The sequence below is a fragment of the Cryptomeria japonica genome, chromosome 11 (assembly GCF_030272615.1).
Source record: "Cryptomeria japonica chromosome 11, Sugi_1.0, whole genome shotgun sequence".
NCBI lineage: Eukaryota > Viridiplantae > Streptophyta > Pinopsida > Cupressales > Cupressaceae > Cryptomeria > Cryptomeria japonica.
This window is the reverse complement of record NC_081415.1, coordinates 449418349-449440535: the sequence shown is the minus strand read 5'-3', so window position 1 is coordinate 449440535 and position 22187 is coordinate 449418349. Positions and strand designations below refer to the sequence as shown.

Sequence of the window (22187 nt, the reverse complement as noted above, 5' to 3'; positions counted from 1 at the left end):
CTTGGTCTTGAGTATTTAGTATTTGTTTCTAGATTTCATACCCATCGGTTTTCTATGATATCATCATATGTTTTTTCTAAGTTTGATGACTTTGTGAATTTCCTAATCCCGAGGGGATGGATAATTAATCAAATGGGTATCATCAGTTCTTCTAAACCACAAGCATTGGTGACAAGCAAGTCAAAGGTATAGAAAGAATCAAGGATTCCTAAAATTAAGCAAAATAAGAAAAAGACCAAGCTACACAAAATTTGAATCCTTTCCCTATTAAGAGGAATATTCTTAGGAGAAGCCTAAGTGCACATATTGTAGGAACACATGGTATGATGAACATAAATGCCATAAATAGATTGATGAGTTGAAGCATCTTCTTAAGAAGAATCAAATCAATTTTTATTCAGCAATGTTAGGGGCTTCATCATCTTCTTCCTCATCAAAGTCAGAGAGATGTAAAGGGAAAACACTTGTTGAAGTTATAGATTTTTAGTTAGAGAGGTGGATACTTGGTTCTTGAGATTCTCATCATATGGCTTCATCACAAATCATACTATCTACATTTGATTCTTGTTCATCACCACCCAACTTGATGGCTAACAACACATATATGTATGTTTGTGGGAAGGGATATATCGACATTGATGAAAAATAATTTAATGGTTTTCTTAGTGTGCCTTCATTGTCAACCAATATCTTTTCCATCTAGTAGATCACACATGGTGAAACATACAAGAGTGTTGAGTATGCATCAGATTGCAGTTGGGGAGTTTGATCATCAACCTTGAGTCTACACCTTCTCACATTTTGCTCCTATTGTTGTTATTTCAGCTGATTTACACACTATGCCATCTAGTGTGAACACTTTTGAGAAGATTTAGTATGGTCATTTGAATCCTGGTGTTATTTCATCGATTGAGGTTCTAAAGGAACGTTTTGATATTTTGTCTCCTTTATCTATTGTTTGTTGTGACAATGCCTATGTTGCCACAATTTTGGCTACTTGTGATTCAGTGTAGTGGGACATATATTGTCTTCCTCTTCCAGATGCATCTTCTTAGGATGATCACTTGATGAACATTGTAGAGTCTCACATTTTAGATTTGGGATACACTATTGGTTGCATTTATATTCTCTTTGATGGAGATGAGTGTTCTTTAGTTGTTGTGATGGAACCTTCAAACCCTCTTGTTCATTTTCCACATGATTATTCATCACTGTTTGACATGAGTGTGGATCCTTTTGAGTGGCATCTAGAGGAGGAATCTTTATCTTTAGAGTAGGTATCTATGTCTTTGGATTGTGTTTTACATCAATTTTTTAGGAGATTCTAGATTGTCATCTTTGTCAATGTGGCCTAGAACACTTGATTTGGTTGTGACAACTTTAACCATCAACATGTAGACACCTTATAAAGATCTAGAGACATTACACTTCATATTTCTTTCCTCATCTCCCTTTCAAGAATGGGAAGACATCTTGCATACAATCTTGGTTTTGTTTCTTTCTAAGGGAGGAATGTTGTTTGATGTGATTGGATAATCTTTAACACTCATTTTTAGGTACAAGATGTTTTCCCCAAACTCTGTGAGGAACAATGTAGAATCACTTTATTTCGGCGATTGATATCCCTCAAAGAGTATATTAGAAGTTGCAACCCCACCCCGTCCTCTATGATATTACACATTTTCAATGACAAGATATGGTTAGGTCAAGGAATGACACAAATTCAAAACTTCGCGTATGCCTAAGAAATGAGTAGGTATGTGAATGGGAAACAATCCTTCTTGATGGGGTGTGTGTCTAGATGATAGTTATTAGGTGATTTGTATTTGCATATGGAGTTGGTGTGTGAATGAGCAATGAATAGTTTTCCCTGGAGTGCCCAGATTCGCCATATATTTAACACGTGTGTTGTAATGTCGGGACCATCACAAATTTACTTATCATCATCAATACATTAATGAAGATTCCAATTAATAGTGATTGAATTGCTCTTATCGTTCCAAGTGAAAAACTAGTACGAAAATAACCCACATGTCCAATCAAACTATGAGCTAAAGGTCTTTTGAATTTCATGCCCTCTAGTAGAGGCTTCATCGATGACATTGTCATTAGTAGTTGATCTTACTGAGAAAGTTTCAACAAACTAGGAGTGATGGTAAAGGTGCAAAGAGAGGTGATGTGTGCATAGTCATTCTAGGGCCACGTATGTCAAAGATAGTAATGATAAAATTGATAGAACCTAAAATGGGAAAAAAAATTGATAGACGAGGACTAGAAATCGTATGATCAATGGCTCCAAGAAGAGCGATTTGAGAGACACTCAAATGGTAGTTAAGTGGTTAAAGGAGACCAAGCATTGATTGAACCCTAGTGGGGGTGGAGATGGAGTCAACAATAGATATAGTTTGGTGAAGTGGGTCCTCGAGGTTTGGTAGAATAATGAAGATATTGGTTCAACTACAAGCCCCCTCCTTACTAACTAATTATTCCCAAGTGGGAGAAGTGATAGTTTCAAGGGATATCATCATAGTTATGAGGTAGCAAGGGGAGTGGGAGGAGGGGCATTGGATGGAATTGAATAGATATTAACCCTTCAAAAAGGTTATGAAGTATTGGTTGTATTTCCTAAAACCCCAAGGTGTTAGGGTGGATAGGAGTGACAACTTCTATCTCATTTCATTCATTTCTCATTCATACTTCGAGGAAGACAAATATACCTCACCCCTCACTAGTAAGGTGTTAGGAATAAGTAGTAGATCTTGGGTTAGTAGCAGACGAGAGGACGCATTAAATGACAATTGAATTGGTTGACAACCAACATCACCATGAAGCAGCCTATCTTTGTTAGTGGTGGAATAGTCCCAATCATAAGAAATGATTATGAAGGAGCAAAAGGTAACAATTGAATAGATTTGTATGTGGATGTAGTAACCACATTGACATGAGTGAAGAAAGCTTGTAAGTTGAGCATCATCTATTTGTGGTTCATTTGGATGTGATTTCTGAATTGTGAATGCACAATTTCTATGTGCTCGTCCTACAAAAACCTTTTTATTAGCAGTTATTGCTGGTCATGAACGGTAGCCCCTGATATGCTATGGTTAAACCTTCTCCTAATACATATTGACATGTGGATTCCATATAAAGGGTTCATTCAATTAACTCACTTAGTAGAGAGTGGTTGGATTTCATTGAGTTGAGGTTGTAGTAAATAGATTAGCAAATAGTGGGGTCCCATCTATCTATATTCTAGTCTAACCAAGCCTTCCTTCATATCCATCAATATAGCTTGGCAATCTAGTTTATACCCATGAAGAGCCAAGTTGATTATTTTGGTTTCCTCATATGTAGGCTTGCATGATTTCTCCTCTAAGATTTTTTCATGGTTAAGGGATTGGTATGATTCTTTTCTGTGAAGGGGAACCTTGGAACATTGAGAATGGGATGGGCATCTTTTTTGAACACATGAGCATAGCATAGGAAAAATAGAAACAACGATTCTTGTTGAAAGAGGTATTGAGAGGATTGGGTGGATTTACATTTAGTATCCACTCGTGTTATTTATGACATTGACTCTTAGTTTTCAGTGATAGGCCATGGGTAGCTAGTCTGGCTTGGTTAATGGATGTCTATTCAAGGCAAGGTTCAATTAATGTGTGTTTACTTCAAGTAAGGTTTTGTTAACGGGTGTCAAATCATGGTAGGTTTCATTATAGGTTTGAACTTTGTGTAATGATAGGGTAGAATTGGTTGAGATTTCTTGCCATTCTTTTCATCAAAAGTTAAGTAAAAGACAAAAGTCACTTAGTCCCATCTGTCGAGAGAATCAGTCGATAAAGAAAGCAAGTCTAGAGATTGAATCATTTTGGAGCAACAAAAATTCCCTCTAACCACATCTTCCCACCAACTTATCTTCCTAATTCCCACCCTCATAGTGCTTGAAATTTGATGCCTTTCGATAGGGATTTTGATGAATCTATTGCTAGAGGTAACTATTTAGCTCCTTCCTTTTGAACAAACATTTGAAGCAAGTTTTGAGGAAAATAGATGACTCTATGGGGCAATTGTCTCCTCCCACCCCCTATTTGGTATGTTCCTCCTCTTCTAAATACATATATAAATAATTATGTACTCAGGAAGAGGGATGGACAATAGAAAAACTACTACCACTCTTGAGACTATGTTCAAGACAGATGAAATCCATTTGATTGGGTTGGCATTAGTGAATGTGCTAGGTTTTTCCCATAAGGGAGAGTGGTTCTTCGAAATCAAAAGATTAGCATCCTAGCATCATTTTAGAAGAAACATTAATGGGGGTTTGCATGGTCTCTTTTATTAATCTCTCTTATTAGGGAATTTTTCCTCACACGATGTTTTGTCCTCATTTTTCATTGATAGAATTTTGTTTTTTCATTCCTTGTTTGGGGAGGAGTTTTGTCCTACCAAGTTTCCTCATTTTCTACATTCAAACATGGGTACCTAACATCGCCTAGTATCTAGGAACCAACATTGCATAACCTTTTCATTTGTGTACTCCTCTCTAAGATGCACATAAGGGAGGGGTGTTGGTGTGAAAGGGATGTTTTAGCTAGCTAGTTCACCACCTAGGTCCTATTAACACTTATTACTTAAGTTTACATAGGCTACACATAGGATAGTTGTCACTATATGTCTCAAGTCATAATATTAAGACATGTCATAATCTTATACAATCCTATGTTCACCTTATCCTATATAACCAAAGGGTTTCGTTTGTAATCCAAATCAATCAATTCAATTGTAAGTAGTCTATAATTTGCATCTTTTGATATAATAGAACTATTCTTTCATATCTCATCTCTCTCATGCTTTCATAGAAGTTCCTAGATATTGGGTGGCTACAATCACTAGCAAAATCTTGCATGTTATTAAGTATTCTATACCAACACTTTCAAAATTAATTTTTTTTTGTAGATTTGTGAAGATATTGTTTTTTAGATTATAATTTTCAAGGGTTTTCTAGGTGGAGATAGTTGTAGACTCACATGCATGGTTAGAGGAGTTTATTTGTAGCTTTCTTATTGTAAAAGTGTTCATGTGTAAAATGTAGTGGTCTTAGCCAAGGATCTTAATTCCCAAATCACAATCATTCATTGGAGGAAATAGCCAACAAGATCCAACTTTAGTCCTAACATAGAGTTGGATGTTATGTATGATTATTTTCTCTTTTTGACTTTATTTGATGTGATATATAATGAATAGGTAAATTGGTGGATGATTTAGCATAAACCAAAAGATACAAAATTGGAAGCAAACATATAAGTACAGATTTGGAAATGATATGCAAAGAGGAACCTGTAATTGGAATTTGGAGCTAAAAGTGTCTAACCATGGACCTGGCACCCTAGCTTTGAAGGTCTTTTGTCAATTGAGGCTTTGGATTTTGGATCAAGAGGCTCTATAAATGTTTCCCTCCAAAATTTAGCCTAAGCGTGTTGGACTATGGAGCTAATTGGCAAAGTCTAGGGGTTTTTGCCTATTCAAAGTTTAAGACTGTGTGTCGCAATCTTCTCAATGCAAATCTGCAACTTTCTATTGCTAGATTTGTAACTTGCACATAGAAGATGGAAAAATGTTGTGTTGTATAGTGGATTGCCTAAGTCAAACCTTGCATTGGTGTTTCTAACTCCACAATAGCTATAATGATGATAAATAGAGCTTACCCCTAGTAGGGTAGAGGCTACAATATAATTGAAATGTTGAATCAACAATACTATATCTTAGAATTGATAATGGTTGTGATGCAATTATCTTTAGATTAGTACTCTGATTTTTAGTGGTATAACATGACAAATCATAATAAAATCTATCATGAAAACATACTTGAAGATAAGTTGTTGTAGCTTGATACTCCTTGTATTTAGATTTTCTCTTGATGAGGGAATTGCGAATGCTTGAATGTATCTTGTAACTTGTGAATAATAAATGATTGCATTTTATAGGGTTCCCAAGGTATTTTCACATTAAATAGGTTGGCTTCCAACGATCATATGAAAATATCACGATTGGATCACAAATGGTAGGAACTAACACTTGCACATGTTTGAATTTGGGCCCCTTTTGGAGGGGTTAGGGTGCCAGAAACCATAGTCCACCCAAAAAAGGACAAAACAAAGGTGGTCGCAAAGAAATCAACAATAAGACATATGATTAGGTAACCTAATGAGGAAATGGCAACAATTTGGATTTTGTAAGGCCAACACAGACACAAATTGACCTAGAAGGTGTCACACTAAAGCAAGGGTCTAAAAGGAGTGTGAAATTGTAAAGGGGTTACAATTTACAACACTACAATGTGTGATTAGTCACTAAATATTTTAATGGTGGTTCTTATTAGGTTCTTGATCTATGGTTATTTCATTGTGGATTAAAATTATTTGAGAATTGGTTCTGGTGAGACCTTGAAAGGAAAAGGAATTGTCAAGAAAATGATTACTTGGGTAAGGTACTTTTATCTAGGGATGCCTATATCTATGAATATCGAGATGTCTTTGATGAAATAAATATTGTAATTTTCTAATGAGAAGTAGAGCACCAAGTTGTGATGCCAAAAAATGTTATATTACTTGGATGGGAAACCTTAAGTTTAAAAAATATTTCTATCCATTTCCCACAACAAGGGCTTGGTGAATGTTCTTTAGTTTTTGAGGACATATAGTAGGATTCCATGAGTAGCTCTAAAACACTTTAAATGAAGGTTTTGACATATTAGGTATGATTTTGATTAGATCTATTAATTGGAGATGAATCATCTTCTGTTATAAAGATGTAAACCAGAATCTCATGAGAAGCCCTTGAAAGCTATAGTAGTGATGCAATGAGAGATTTGGAAATGATTTTAATTTTGGATACAATTTGATATCTCTAGCTTTACAAAGTGAAAATTGAAATAATGTAGCTTGATGAAGTGTCTATAAAAATACTAAGGAGCATTCACCTTTGCCTAGCGTTGGACATGAGTTCCACATAGAACAAATGAGGAGATTGTACATATTCAAAGTTAGTGTGACTTAGAGTATCTAAAGAGGAGAAAACTCATTCCCCACTCATGATGGTCTGCTAAGCACTCAGAAAAGAATAATGAATTATTTAATATACCATTGTATCTATAGAATACATTAAACAAAGGTTTTGTAGTGATATGTATTCTTTTGGGAAAAATTCTCATTTAGAGACATATTATGTTTTATTATGAATATATGAGTCACAATTAAATGAAAAGCCCTTAGATTCTATGGTGGTGATTCTATGAAAGGTTTGGAAATTTTAACCTTAGGTAAGGCTAGGTATCTCTAGATTTAACAAATTGAATGTTTTTGATTAAGTGAAAAGCAGGTTTTGAAGGGACCTCGAAACCCTTTACAACATTACTTAATAAGATAAAACCTTATAGACCCACATCGACAATGAAATGAAAAGCCCTTAGATTCTATGGTGGTGATGCTACGAAAGGTTTGGAAATTTTAACCTTAGGTAAGGCTAGATATCTCTAGATATAACAAACTGAATGTTTTTGATTAAGTGAAAAGCATGTTTTGAAGGGACCCCAAAACCCTTTATAGCATTACTTAATAAGACCAAACCTTATAGACCCACATCGATAGAACATAAAAACAAAGATAAAACAGCTGGCAAACAGACAAAAAGCCAACGAAGGACAAAAAACCAGCAAAAGGACAGCACACAGGCGCACAAGGGACAACAGAGGACCCACCAAGAAATAGACCTAAGCAAAACTTTTAAGAGCTTCGTAGCTTCCAGCTCCAGTTGATCCATAGAGGCAGTTGCACTCTTAATTTCTTCGATCTCCTTATTAGCACACAACGCCATCTTCCTGGTACTTGCACGTGTTCACTTACCTAGGCCAGCATAAGCATCTTCACGGCTCATATCATTGTCTCCCATAACCTCAACAATAGCTTTCTCCTGGTTGACGTGCTCCAACTTGGCAGTCCGGATTTTTAATTGTTGAGCAGAGGCCTTGAGGATTTTATAACTCTTCTCCCCAATTTTCTTGAGGGTACCCTCCAGACTAGAAACCCTCCTCTCCAGATCTTTAAACCTAGCCTCTACCACTTTAAAATTGGAGCCATAAGCATCAGTAATGGCTTCAGCATCGCTAACTGCTTTGGCGGCTCCCTCAAATTATCAGGGAGAGAGCTAAGCTTACCAGTGCTCATGGCTTCAATAATTTCAATCTTGTTGGAGGCAGCACTTTGCTTGGCTTTTATGTCCTTGACCTCAAGAAAGACCCATTTCATTACCCTGTAGAAATCCAGTGCCCCATCCTTGGTAGTTTGCAACACATTGATAGTAGGGTCTTTGTTGTCATTGTTCAAGTTAGTAAAAGTAGCCTCTTCTCCAAGGGTTTCCAAATCAACAATAGGGATTTTGTCATTGATAGGAGAGAAAACCTCACCTACCATGCCCTTAAGCATACTATCAACAGGTCGAACAGGGCTCTTAGAAGCCAGAGGAGGGGACAAAGCTTTCGAATTGCCCACATCATCCCCCAGGCTTCTAGCAGAGATAATATTTGTCTTCTTCTTTGGAGGAGAGACAACCCACTCATCCTCATTCTCTATCTCCATACCCTCATCGTCATCATCTTCTTCCTCATACCAACTCTCCTCCTCTTGATTCTTCTTTCTCCTATTCTTAGTCACTTTCCCCAAATTCTTCTTAGTAGACCCAGCAATAGTCTCTTTGCCTTTACCTTTGCCAGTATTCTTAATAGGGGTAGTCATGTTCATATCCTCTTCTAATTCCATATCAGACCCCCCTTCCTCCTAATCATCTGAATCATGCATTTCCTCTTTCGAGGCAGAATGGTCAGAAATGGTTTGTTGTATGGAAGTGGATTTGACATAATCATACAATAACACCATTAACCTTTCATGGAGAGCAGGGTTACCATCCGTATTAGCCCTAACATCCTTAAGACTGGTAATCAGAGAACAAAGAAGATAGAAAGGAACAGATACCTTATCTTTATGACGAAAATGATTCAACAACACAATGATACCCATAGACCCAAGTAAATTAACAAACTGAATGTTGAAACAAAATGTTTTGGATGAATTTTCAATAGAAATATCAAACTTAACCTTCACCTAGAGTTGGATGTGATTTTAGCATGGACCTAATGAGGAAATTGTTCATATTGACTAATAACATGAGCTTTAGTATCTAAGGACAAAAAATCTCATGCTCCTCTTAGCGGTTCAGATAATAAAGAATGAGCTAATAGGTATTCCTCACTTGTTTCAAATGCATTTTATTGTGTGCCTTGTTTCTCATGTGAATGAGTCATAAGTTGTGGATGCCAATTTTGAGAACTAGTTGAGATGTGCATGACATGGTTTTATTTTCCTTTGTCTTTTCATGTGAATAAGTCTTGAGTGGTGGATGTTAATTTTGGGGACTATTTTGAGGAGTACAAGGGGTAATTTGTGATTCTAGGAATTTTTCCTTGTGTAAATTCTTCATAATTTGATCTTTTTACTTAAGAAGTTTAAACAAGTTACATCTTTTTAGTTTGTTGATCTTATATTGTGCTTCATCTTGGAGTTGAATTATTAGATGGTGTGACAACTTTAAATAGTTTTAGAGGTAGAGATTTTACTTGTCCTAGCTAGAGAACTTGGTGGTGTTGATGTAAGAGTATGGTTTGGCTTGTAGGTCTTCTTTCTTTGGTCTATGTTTTTCCTAGTTGAGGTATGATTCATATGACATTGGATTTGGGATTTATGTAGAGCTAATTAGATAATTTAGTTTGTCTTTTAATCATGTTGACCGTTTACTATTATTACACTTCATAATTTTTAACTAATAGTATGATGATTGGCGCCTTTCAATTGCTACCTTCCATGTGTTGTATAAAAGGTAGAGAGATTTTTCAGCATTGAGATAAATGGAGAGTGGATGAGAAATTTTTTTGGTACAAGTATGCTTTATCTTGGAATAGCATTTTTGTTGTAGTTTTGGAGATCATTGAGTGTTGTTTGACAATAAAGATATAAAAGAAACAAGTTGTGTCCTTAATTGAGCATTGTTGATGGATATTTGGATGCTATGGTTGGCAATACACATTTTCTAATTAGTGGGAGACATAAGGAGGTATATGTGTCCATGTTGGACAAATTTTATTGGATTTTGGTATTGATGGTCTTTAGTGTTTATGCATGTGTATATTTGCTACTAGAGTAGATTAGCATTGAGTAGAACATTGTCTATATAGGGACTTTACAGATTAGGATAGATGTTTGGATAGTATGAGGTCTACTAATGGTTGTGTTTACCTTGTTTTTGTTGAACACATGACATGATTGAGAGGAGGGGGCGCGTGTGAATCATTTTGAACCTTAAACAACTTATTTATAATCCTTCAAATTTAAAACCATAATTAACATATTTTTGCAATTATGAAACATGAAAGCACAAAGTGCAACACACATAAGAACACTAGATTTACAAGGAAAACCCAAATAGGGAAAAAACCATGGTGAGAACCACACTCATCATATGAATAATTGATTACAGTGTTTTAGGCTTAAGGCGAAGGAGCTCTTTGCACTTGATTGGACTTGCAAAGCTAAGGTGAACAACTTTATGGCAAGATGCAAAGGACTTGCAGTACTGAGACACACAATCTTAGGGAAAGATACAAAGAGTTGCACATGCTACCAAAGGACACATTGTCTTCTGGCAGGTACAGGGAAAAATGAATTGTATTGAACAAGATCTCCTGATCATGAAACTATCCTTGAACCACCGTGTCATGCAACCAATATCATGCCAAACATCACTAACTTCATTTATTGTCCTAACACACTTTCGCATTGAAGATATAATCATTAAAGCTCATCACAAAATAAAATTTGCACTTCTGCTACTTGCATATATCATTCACATCCAATTCACAAAAATCTACACACATTCCATTACTCAACTCATACATCCACATATCTATTTATACAAGGTTATACATTGAAACCCTCAACTAGGTCAGCCACAAACAAAGTATACATGAATAACATAAAGTTGGTCACTCAGACCAAAACAACACAATGTGTTCCACTCCAGGAGATAAAGAGGACCCAAATACATCACAACACATCTTCCTAAGCCAATTCCAACAAACTACACACGCTAGACCATCCATCAAAGTCGGAATCAACTATATCATATATAACAACAATGAAACACGTTAACTAATCGACTCAAAACACATCACCTAATGCAAAATACTTAATGCAGATCTACACACGCTACTGTGAGACCCATATGAACATTTTAAGTCAACCTCCAATGCATATCCAAACCAAAGAGTATGATCCAAAAAAGATACACCACCTAAGTTAGCCATAGACCACCACAACTGACAACACACAACATAGAACAACATAACTTCACTTGTCGATCAAATCAACACTAGAAATCTAAACTAGAATACTACACAAACCATATTAAAGTTTCCTCCAAGCCGCAACACTTGAATCACCATAGCGGAGCAATGTAGAGCATTCTCTGAACTAGTCTTGCTAGACAACCTCACTATCAGCAAACTGTCACAGCCAACTACATCATCTTTGCATTTGAAAACCTAAAATCATGATAGTGCAACATCCATAGAACATAAACATTATATCTATAACTGCAAGCCATGAACATCAAGAATCGAAGAAATGCAGATCATTCTTTCATAAAGACATGTTTAAATATTGTTTCCTACATATTGAAACTTCCACTATACGAATCTTCCAGAAGCACCTCATACTTACTCAACGTCACCATAAAACAACATAGCAACATCTGAACACTCACTTCCGGATGAGCTGCAATATCCACACTTCACATTGTCACATCGATGACAACATTAGACATGTTGACATCAATGACAACATAGGCAACACAACTCAAGTTTCTAATAGTTTCATGTTAAAATTAGTTAGATCTGTGTGTAATTGGATGTGATCATTGTTATAGCTAGAATTGATTGTATCGTATATTCTGGATTCTATTTTGGAGAAGAATGTCCTAAGTTTGTGTTTGGATAGTGGGTTTAGGCTAGATATAATAGTGTTCCTATATGACATTTAGTGTGTCATCTTGGCTTGGCTTTTGAATCTTTCATGGTTAGACATGATGGAGGATGAGACAGTTATGGTCAAGATGGTTGACACTTAGTGGATGTTGTAGATGCTTTGTTAAAGCAAAATGGTTGCTGCTTGGTGGATGTTGTAGATAGTTCATTGAAGTCCACAAGCATAGAAGAATTAGCTAGTGCAACATGGCTTTACCCTTGGTGAATAGTTTATGGATTGCCAGTGTTTCCTTTATGCTCTTGTAAGGTATATGACAAGTGGAACAATCATAGGTTGTCATACACCTCACATATCTTAGCACCAGATTATAGGTTTAATTGTACTATTTTATTACTATCATAAGAAAAGAGCATCCCAATTTGAGTCAATACTTATTCAATGTGTATTTATTTGAATGATGTGCATTAGAGAATATCTAGTGTCATGTAAGATGTGTAAGAGCGTTTGTGAGATTGCAAGATCAGTAAGATATTTAAGAAATTCTATAATCCATATAAGAGCATGTAACACAAACTAGGGGCATTTATGTTAAGGGTTAACTATCCATCCCCAAGACAAATTAGGGGCATTTAGATGTTCCTTGGTCGTGTTGGGGATGAGTAGTTGTCCCCTAATGCACCTTACAATTTTTTTGGCATCCAGAGGATGTTTTATAAATTTTGATAAAAAAGGTGATGGGGTGTGGACGTTTCCTAGCTATCCTTACATCCTTGAAATGTCCCCTATATGGGATGGGGTCATTTTGGGTAGGGGATGCATCCACATGGAGAAATATTTAGTAACCCATTGAACCATCATTTTGGTTGTAAGAATTCTTACCATGATGTTTTGGGACCTTTGTTTAGGCCCATGTGCTATTATTATTTTACCTCCTTAATTATATATATTGAGGACTTGAGATGGAGGCATATCATATGATACATTTGCAAGGTTATTCTACTAGAATAGCTCCAAACATGGTTGGTGTTTCTTCATGAGAGTGCTCTTCAAGATGACTGTATTGTAATTTTATTATTATTGAATAATACTTAAAATCATTAACACCTTTGGTACAAGGTTTTCTCCATATATGTTATATTATGTGATTGTACCTCTTTTGTAGTTACTTCTGTTATTAATCTTTTATTATTTCTTTCTAAATGTTGCTTTATATATTGTTATGCTATTGAAATTGTTTTGGATATAATCTTTCACAGCTCCTTATAAGGTTAATATGGAAATTTCACAGCTTGAAATTTGTTTGTGAAGATCTTGATGCCAGTAGTGTGTGCATGGATTTACTTTTAGATTCAAATGCTTGCATTAAACGTATATTGATGAGTTACTTGTAATTGTATCTTTATATGTTGATGATGCTATTATTATAAGTGATGATCTAAAAGTGAACTACACTTATTTAAGCTACTAAATTAATATCCAAATTTGAAATGACCTTTCATATGGTGAAACTATCATTTTTTGGACATTCAAAATATGATAGACAAATAGAATAAACAAATCATTGTAATAAAGAAAGGTACATTGAGAACACTCAGTAATTTTAATATGGATATCTCTAAACTAAACCAATACATACTCCAATGGAAAGGTGGTAACAAGTTAGGGTAGTCATGTGTCCCAAGACATAAGATAAAAAAATTATGGCAGTTACCTCATATCAAAATGGAATTAGAAGCCTAATGTATGCAGTTATCTCTAGTAGACCCAACATTTTCAAACTGTCATGAACCATATAATTTTCAAGTTAAAGAAAAAAAAATTAAAGGAATTATTAAGCTTCAAAGTATATTCAATGGAAGCCTAAACAAACATCTTAAACTAATTAGATAAATTGTGACACACATAGGGTACAGAATATTGATGAATGAAGATCAATCTTAAGACACACATTTATTTTAGTGGTGGTTTAGTTTCATGTGCATGTAAGAAACAAATAAAAAGCTCTACGTCAGGCATAAAGTTAGAATACACAACATTTTGAATAGTTGCTTGGAGATTGGTATTGTTACTGGTATAAGGAGATGAGTACCCGCATTAATGTCATTTTTCGAAATAAAAAGTAGAACATTAGTATTTTGACGCATTCATATCATGAATCAAGTAAGGTAATAGGTTTTTTATCCAACTAAGGAATTGATTAGCTAAAATTGGTGGTTATGTTCGATGGTAGTCAATGTTGAATTGCCTAATACCCCCTCTGTGGAATGTTCAGTTGAGTGAACCAAGATATCTACTAAATCCTACAGATGGTTCTTATCCTTTCATCTCACAGATAGCAATAAGGAATGCATATATGGAAAGGTGTATTGGCTATTTAGAGCAAGAGTGGAGGCCAACGTTGTGATTAGGAATGTAATGTGGTTGGGAAATTGTTTCTACAATGGGAAAAATAGCATTGGAGGCTGGACATGATCATGATACAGAAATCCTGGAGAGCTTTGTAATAGGTTAAGAATATACAGGACCACAACTGTTAATAGCCATCACATCCGTATAGATTCTTTTGATGACAAACGGTTTAATCCTCTTATCTCTACTATTGTTTCTTGAAACTGGAAACATTTAAAACTTATCGGAATCCAAATAAGTTTTACTCTATTCACTATTTTCTGAGTCTGATACCAGGTGAGTTTGTCAGCTTTCGATTCTATGAAAAATGTGTGTAGAAAAATCGCAAGGCTTTTCTTATTTTCTTTCCTTTTTTAATTTTTAGGGTTCGGGGTTTTCGAAATGGGAGACATGGATGGGACGTTTCTTATGGAGGTGTCTAAGATACGTCTCCTTACATACTGTCATTCTTATCAATTAGGCCACAATTCTTTAAGTTTGAATTTTTTCTTTTGTCTGCTTATATCTTAAATTATTTCATGTTGTGTTATCTCAAATTATGATTCCTTAACTCAACTTCAGCTTCAGCTATGTCACTGAGAATCTCGCTATCAGACCCTAAATCAACTAATCAATCTACGAAATATCTTTACTTGTCAATGTTTTTTATTTATTTATCATTTTAATGAAGCAAGAGCTGACCTGTGTGTCATGTCCAGGTGAGCAACTTCTCAAAAGAAGAATATGTGCATATTCTTCGTCGACAAAGCACTGGTTTCTCACGTGGAAGTTCCAAGTATAGAGGCGTTACTCTTCATAAGTGTGGCAAATGGGAAGCTAGAATGGGACAATTCCATGGGAAAAAGTAATGAAAATGCCATTTTCCATTTTCATGCACTCAATAATATGGATAACAAATTCTCTTCACCAAAAGTATTATCCCTACAAGCCTGTAAATTTGTTTAGAATGCTTTTGTGGGATTTCTATATATGGCATTCTTCTGGTTAACAATGTTGTTATAATGGGTGAAGCAGGTATATATATTTGGGGTTGTTTGACAGCGAAGAGGAAGCTGCGAGGTAGGCTAAATTGCCAATTCGCTTATATTTGGACAAAAGCACATTCGGCAATTAGTCTTTTGAATGCATAAATTAGGAGAGTTTATTTCGGAGATTGGATTTTGTGGCTGAGCTATGTAGGGCATATGATAAGCAAGCCATCAAATGCAGTGGGAAAGAAGCAGTAACAAACTTTGATCCAAGTTTATATGGATCTGAAGATTTCGATGAAAAAAAAGAGGACCCAAGTACGTTTTCTTACTCAGCTTTTTCTAGGAAAATGTTTTTTATAGGTTTCTCTTTTTTGAAGGTTAAGAAAGATCTGGAATAACTTGTAGTCAGGGAAAGTTTAAGATGTATTGGGTACTTATAGATTCTACAGGTGGTTACCAGGATTTGGAGCTTGGCCTTGGCATTGCTGCTCATAGAACTACGCCCACCAAACCAATGGTAATGACTATATCCAATTATGTTGTCCAATAAAGTCCCTTGGTTGTTTATGGGCATGCACAGTTTCAGATAGCGAGTTTGTGGGTTGATTATAACTGTACAACATGATTTAAACAGCACATTTTAAGTTTTGTTTTGTGTAGGTGAAATGATTAGATCCAATAAATGTCTTGGTTGTTGTTTATGGGCATACACAGTTTCAGATAACAAGTTTATGGGTTGATTACAAAACAAAACATGGTTTAGACGGTACATTTTAAATTTTGATATGTGTAGATGATTCATTTGAAATAATGTTAATAGATCAAATATGAACATTATTTCCAATGATCCATCTAAACAAATCAAAATTAAAAAATTATATATATATATATATATATATATAAATTATTGTTTTAAATAAATTTTATTTCATTATAAAAATTATTATAATTGAAGTTGGAGTTTCACAAATATTTGGTGTGATTGTCAGATGGAAGAGGCAAACTCTGAGAACCGAAGTCATTTGAAGATACCCCTCTTGTTTAGACGAGGCAGCAGCTCACAGACGGACAGTGAACTCTCAGAACCGAAGGAAAAACAATGAGCATTCAACATCGTCACGCTTCCCTTGATAATAAGGCAAGTTAATTTACAGACATTCAACCACGTAGCTGACAACGCAATCCACTTATACGATTTAATCTGTGAATGACATGCACTTTTAGGTTTTTGATGTGATCATGCTGTTATTTTTTGGTTTTTAGGGTTTCATCTGCTTGTGAATCACCTTGCGTATATTTTATAATAAGATGACTTTGCGAAATTATTAAACATCGATATGTTTTAGTTTTTGTTTAATAATGTTATTATGTAAGGAACAGTTATCCATCTATATATTAGTTCAAACATTCAATATATATATATATAAGCATTTTATTTATATTTGTTTTTCCTCTTATATATATATATACACACGTATGTGTATATAAGAGAGAATTTAAATAAAAACTGAGATATTTGTTTGATTTACTTCTTAGAATAGAGATTAAGATGTCACAATTTTCTTTTATGATTCTTGGTATGAGGCTGCACTTATAGTTTTGTCCTCAAATACTTCATCCCTATACGAATATTTCTTTTGTATATTTGATCTTTTATATATTCATTTTTATAAGTATGAATTTATACATGTATATGTTCAAACATTCTATTTGTGTTCTGTTTTTCTTTCAAAAAGGTTTTCCTCATGATTGTGTGTGTTTATATAAGAGACCGATTGAAATAAAACTTGAAATATGAATGATTGAGATAAAGAAATGAAATTGCATAGAAATGATCGAAAATTTATCTAGATTTTGCATGATTTTGATTTTGAAATTTGTCTGATTAACTACTACTCTATGAAAGAAGACTAAAACAACTCTACTAAAGAAGATGAAAACAATGTTTTGTGTGTATTTGTGCATACATACACTGTGTGTGTCTATGTAAGAGATAAGATTGAAATAAAATTTGAAATATGGTTGATTGAGATAAAAAAAAATGAAATAACATAGAAATGATGGACAAAATATCTAGATTTTACATGAATTGATTTTGAAATTTGTTCGATTAACTACTACTCATTTAGAGAAGGCTAAAACAATGTTTCAATATTAGAATAGAGATTAATATGTCAAGAAATTTTTCTTCAAAGCTTTATGATCCTTTGTATGAGGGTACACCTATAGTTTTCTCCTCAAATGCCTCATCCCTACATGAATATTTTCTTCATAGATTTGATATTTTGTATTCATTTTCATATTGATGTACATACATACATACGGACGTATGCACGTACATATGCATGCATATACATACATACACATATATGCATATACATATGCATGTGCATACACACACAAACTCATGCACATACACACACATATGCATATACATATGCATACACACACACAAAACAAAGTTTCTTTAAAAGAATTGAAAGAAAGCACATATAAACTAAGAAAACAAAAAGTTCCTCCTTCAAAAGAATTGAACAAGCCATATGAGGTGAAATTCTCATATACGTTTTTATATAGTGATAGTGAAGGTAACTTATCTATCAACTTTTTCACGATCACCCCTTAAAAACCAGACTTTGCCTTATGCAAAGTTGCTAGAGTGCAATTCACCCCACCACTATAATTCAAAACTTTATCCTATCTAGGTAGGAGGGAACAGTTATGTTAGGTGGGAATTGAACACAATAGAATTATAGTTCTAAGCACCACCTATTCTCGAGGTGGGTGGAAGTATATTATGTGTATGCATATGTATATGTATGTATATACATACACATATATATGAGCTCATATATTCTATCCATGTTTTTTTTTCTCTCAAAAGGGTTTTCTCCATGATTATAGATATGCATATGCATGTGTATGTGTATGTGTATATATGTATGTGTGTATGTATATATGTATGTGTGCTTGTGTGTATTTATCTAAGAAGTAGAAATGAAATAAAATTTGAGATAATGAAATGAAATAACATAGAAACGATGGACAATCTATCTAGATTTTTCATGATGTTGATTTTGAAATGTTTGATATTAAAATAGAGATTAAGATGCAAATACAATACTCTTTAAAGATTTATGACTCTTGGCATGAGGCTACACCTATAGTTTTATCCTCAAACACTTCACCTTTACATGGATATCCTTTATAATTTTGAAATTTGTATTCAATTTAATGTCCATGCCTACATTTGAAACTTGATGGTGTTGAAAATCATGTACGAGGGCTTATTATAGATAGTTGGAATACCATTGACTTCTTTGAGAACAATACAAGCATGAAGAGTTTACAAATATTAAAAATGTGCCTCACATAAATGCAAATATTGATTCAATTGATGTAGTTAAGATAGTTTGTCCTTGTAAACACTTTTTCCTAGCAATTAGTGATCATAAAGGATATTAGAGATGTCTTAAATACATGTCCTAGACACATTTAGATCTTGGCATGCAAACCAATACCTCTAGTTATTAACATTCTAAGAAAGTCACCCATGCAATGTGTAAAATGAAGGGATAAAATAATGAGGTATGGACTTTTTTCCTTTATAAACTATTTTTAACTTTAAGAATCCCCTTGAAAAAATATAAAATCTTTGTAGATATTTCATTTTTTTGAGAAAAATAAATAATTTTTTATTGGAAAATCATTCCTTTTTTTTTTCAAAAAAATATTAATATTTTCAGTGAATTTAATAAATCACAAGAAGTTTGTAGAAAATCGTGGTGAATATTGATGAAAAATAGGCAAATGCATTAATTACCATGTCAAATCATTCTATTTTCCAAAACAATTCTATGGAAAAGCTTACAAGGGCTTGAGGGTGGTAGTTGTTGACTAGTTTAAGACTTATGACCTAGTGCTCATGTTGATAATTCTTTTATTCCTTAATATTTGAAAGAAAAAATTGAATATTTGGAATTAGACCTAAATTCTTTCACTATCATTTATTTTATTTATAATGTAAAGGTTTGGGTTCTATTTTGGGCCCCATGGATATTGGAGCTTTGCAGGTATATTTTGGCCTCCAAAATTTAACACCACTCATTAGATTATAAATCATCAACGACCCAAATATAAGTTTGGTCTCAAAGGGGTTTGGAGCTTAGTAGATACATGTTAACCCATGAAATACAACCCCAACCAATATATTATAAATAAAATCAATGGTGATGATTAAAATTTGGTTATATTGTTAGACACTACAAGATTGAACCCAAACGCCTCAAGTGATGTTCCAATTAGATCTGCATGCAATTGGAAAGGTGTAAAGCACAATGTCCCAACTAACACATGATGCGTTGATAGAGAAAATGAATGAAGTTTTGGGAGAAATAACTTAGCGACGATGAATACAAATCATAAGATTTCTAGATATGATGTATATGACTTCGTGTGGTGTGTAATCCTAGATCCATAAGACATGAAGAGAAATATGCGGTGAAATGTAGAAGAATGTGTTGAGAAAGCTACCAACTAAAATGTGAGAAAATAAACTATTTTTGGTTGATGCAAGCGTGCTCTACAACCAAGAATGCTCTTGCATTGCCATCCCCAAACAAATTTGTAGGCATCATCCTACATGAGACATCAATCCCCTAATCCAAGAATTGAGCACCAACTTAGGTAATGAGGAATCAACATCAATAACAACAAGATAAATGAATGATACATCATGTAGACGTTTGTGGCCAAGTCTTCAACTTTTATTTGATCTAATCTACTTTAGAACACACTCATAATATGCATAGGATCTACATTTTTTTTTCCATAGTTATCCTCTACTTACACACACAAACACACTTGGAATGAATCTGATTGACGTTATATATGCACTCCAACATTTATTACATCCTCAAGTTGGCCTAGAACATATTTACACTATCCATAAGTCAGCCACATGAATAAACCTTAAACCAAGCATGTAATAGGTCTCATCCTAAAGCCAACATGTTACACCAAGAGTGGGATCATGCAATGCGCTACCCAACATGAACTCAACTAGTCCTAGAAAACCTTCACACGTTTCCTCTAGTTGGGGCCTGTTACAATACTTTAGTGCATTCATCGGGAACACCAACATAGACAATAAACTAGAACTGTGAGCACACATCTACCAATAGCTTCCCTTCTTCTCGATCTCCACCTTTAAAACTTGAATATATTTGCCTTTTTGTGTAGCCTTATCTTCCAAATCATAAGTAAGTGGACATCACTGTACTAGAATGCAATCCAAAGCACTATGCTAGTGTATATATGGTTTTTTAGTAACAAACCTCAAAATCATACCACATGCACTTATAGACCTCTGCAAACAACTGAAACAAGTTTATGATGATACCATTAACACTATGCAAGAGGGCTATCCAACATATCTTGACTTTGCCCCTTCAAACATAAATTCTCTGACATGACATGACAAAAGTAATTAAAATTATAGCAACCTTCCAGATACATTGAAATAGAGGAGAATATAATGATAATATAACACCTATGACATACACCTTTGACATCAATGACAATACAATGTTCAAGATATATTGCTATTAACTAATCAATAACTATATAATATTATTAGCAAATTAATTTTATTTTCAAATATAACTTATTAAATTCAGATGAATTGTTGTTCTAATTAGGTATCAAATATTTTGCCAATTTTTTGAGTTTAAAAGTTCAATAATAAAATAGTCACTAAAAAGTTTGTTGTAAGCACTTTCCATGTAGTTACATCCTTGTCTTCTATCTCCCCCTTCATGACAACTTTGTTTTATGTTCAAATCTATATGAAAAAACATGCCAAAGTAAAAATGAAGGTAAAGTAGCCATGAAAATAATATTTATTTTTGGATTTAAGATTCTAAACCATGTGTATAATGTCCTTTGCACATGATATATAATAGTCCATTAAGCTTTCCATTTTTTCAAATCAATGTGCATTAATTAAGAATAGTATTAATACTAATTAGAGTCATCTTCTGTTGTCCAAAAAAGTGTAACCCACTATTGTGGGTTCACCCTAACGCATCTCCTTGAATTGTGTGGACTATGATGAAGTTTCCACAAATTGAAGAGGAAAGAAAATAAAATGAAATAAATTCATAAAGTTGTTTCTTATAATTAAACATGTTAAAAAATGAAACTAAGTAGAGAGTGTTATGTAGTGTAATCTTGTGTATTAATTGTATACATTAAATTCTTGTGTATTAATTGTATACATTAAATTATCTATACAAAAGGCATTATTGATTTTATCCCCAAGAGGTAAGTAATTGTCATTATGAGGATCCAGTTACTACTAAAAGGGGGGGGGGGGCGGGGGGGGTGAATCAGTGGTAAAACAATTCTGCAATACTTCAAAAACCTTTACCGGTAACTACTCAAACAATCTGTTAAATTGATTTACCAAACCACTCACTCAAGTGTTCATCATTATACAAACAATGTAAAGATGTCAAATGCATAAATCAACAATGCAGCCACCATATGAACACAGAGATTTTTCATGTGGAAACCCAACTAGACAAAACCATGGTGGGAATTAGCACCCACAAGATATTTGCACTCTTTTGGAATGCGCTCGGTTAAAGGCCTAGCCCAGTTAAGAGCAGACCCTGTTAGGAGTCACCCGGTTAAGGGATTTTACCTTAGCCCTATTAGG

At 34.2% G+C, this 22187-nt stretch overlaps 1 protein-coding gene across 9 annotated transcripts in view; it reads left to right on the top strand.

Annotated features, from left to right (window-relative positions):
• The window catches only part of LOC131041437 (APETALA2-like protein 5), a 67715-nt gene that overhangs the window by 32508 nt on the left and 13020 nt on the right, over window positions 1–22187 (top strand). The window contains exons 5-9 of one of the 9 annotated variants that reach the window (XM_057974542.2): window positions 15194–15339; window positions 15507–15554; window positions 15675–15781; window positions 15907–15983; window positions 16456–16604. In XM_057974542.2, coding sequence (XP_057830525.1) covers window positions 15194–15339; window positions 15507–15554; window positions 15675–15781; window positions 15907–15983; window positions 16456–16569 — 492 coding nt within the window. In that variant the 3' untranslated portion in view covers window positions 16570–16604. Of the gene's footprint in view, window positions 1–15193; window positions 15340–15506; window positions 15555–15674; window positions 15782–15906; window positions 15984–16455; window positions 16867–22187 lie in introns of those variants that run through there. The other 8 variants (XM_057974547.2, XM_057974541.2, XM_057974548.2 and 5 more) reach the window with 8 other exon arrangements.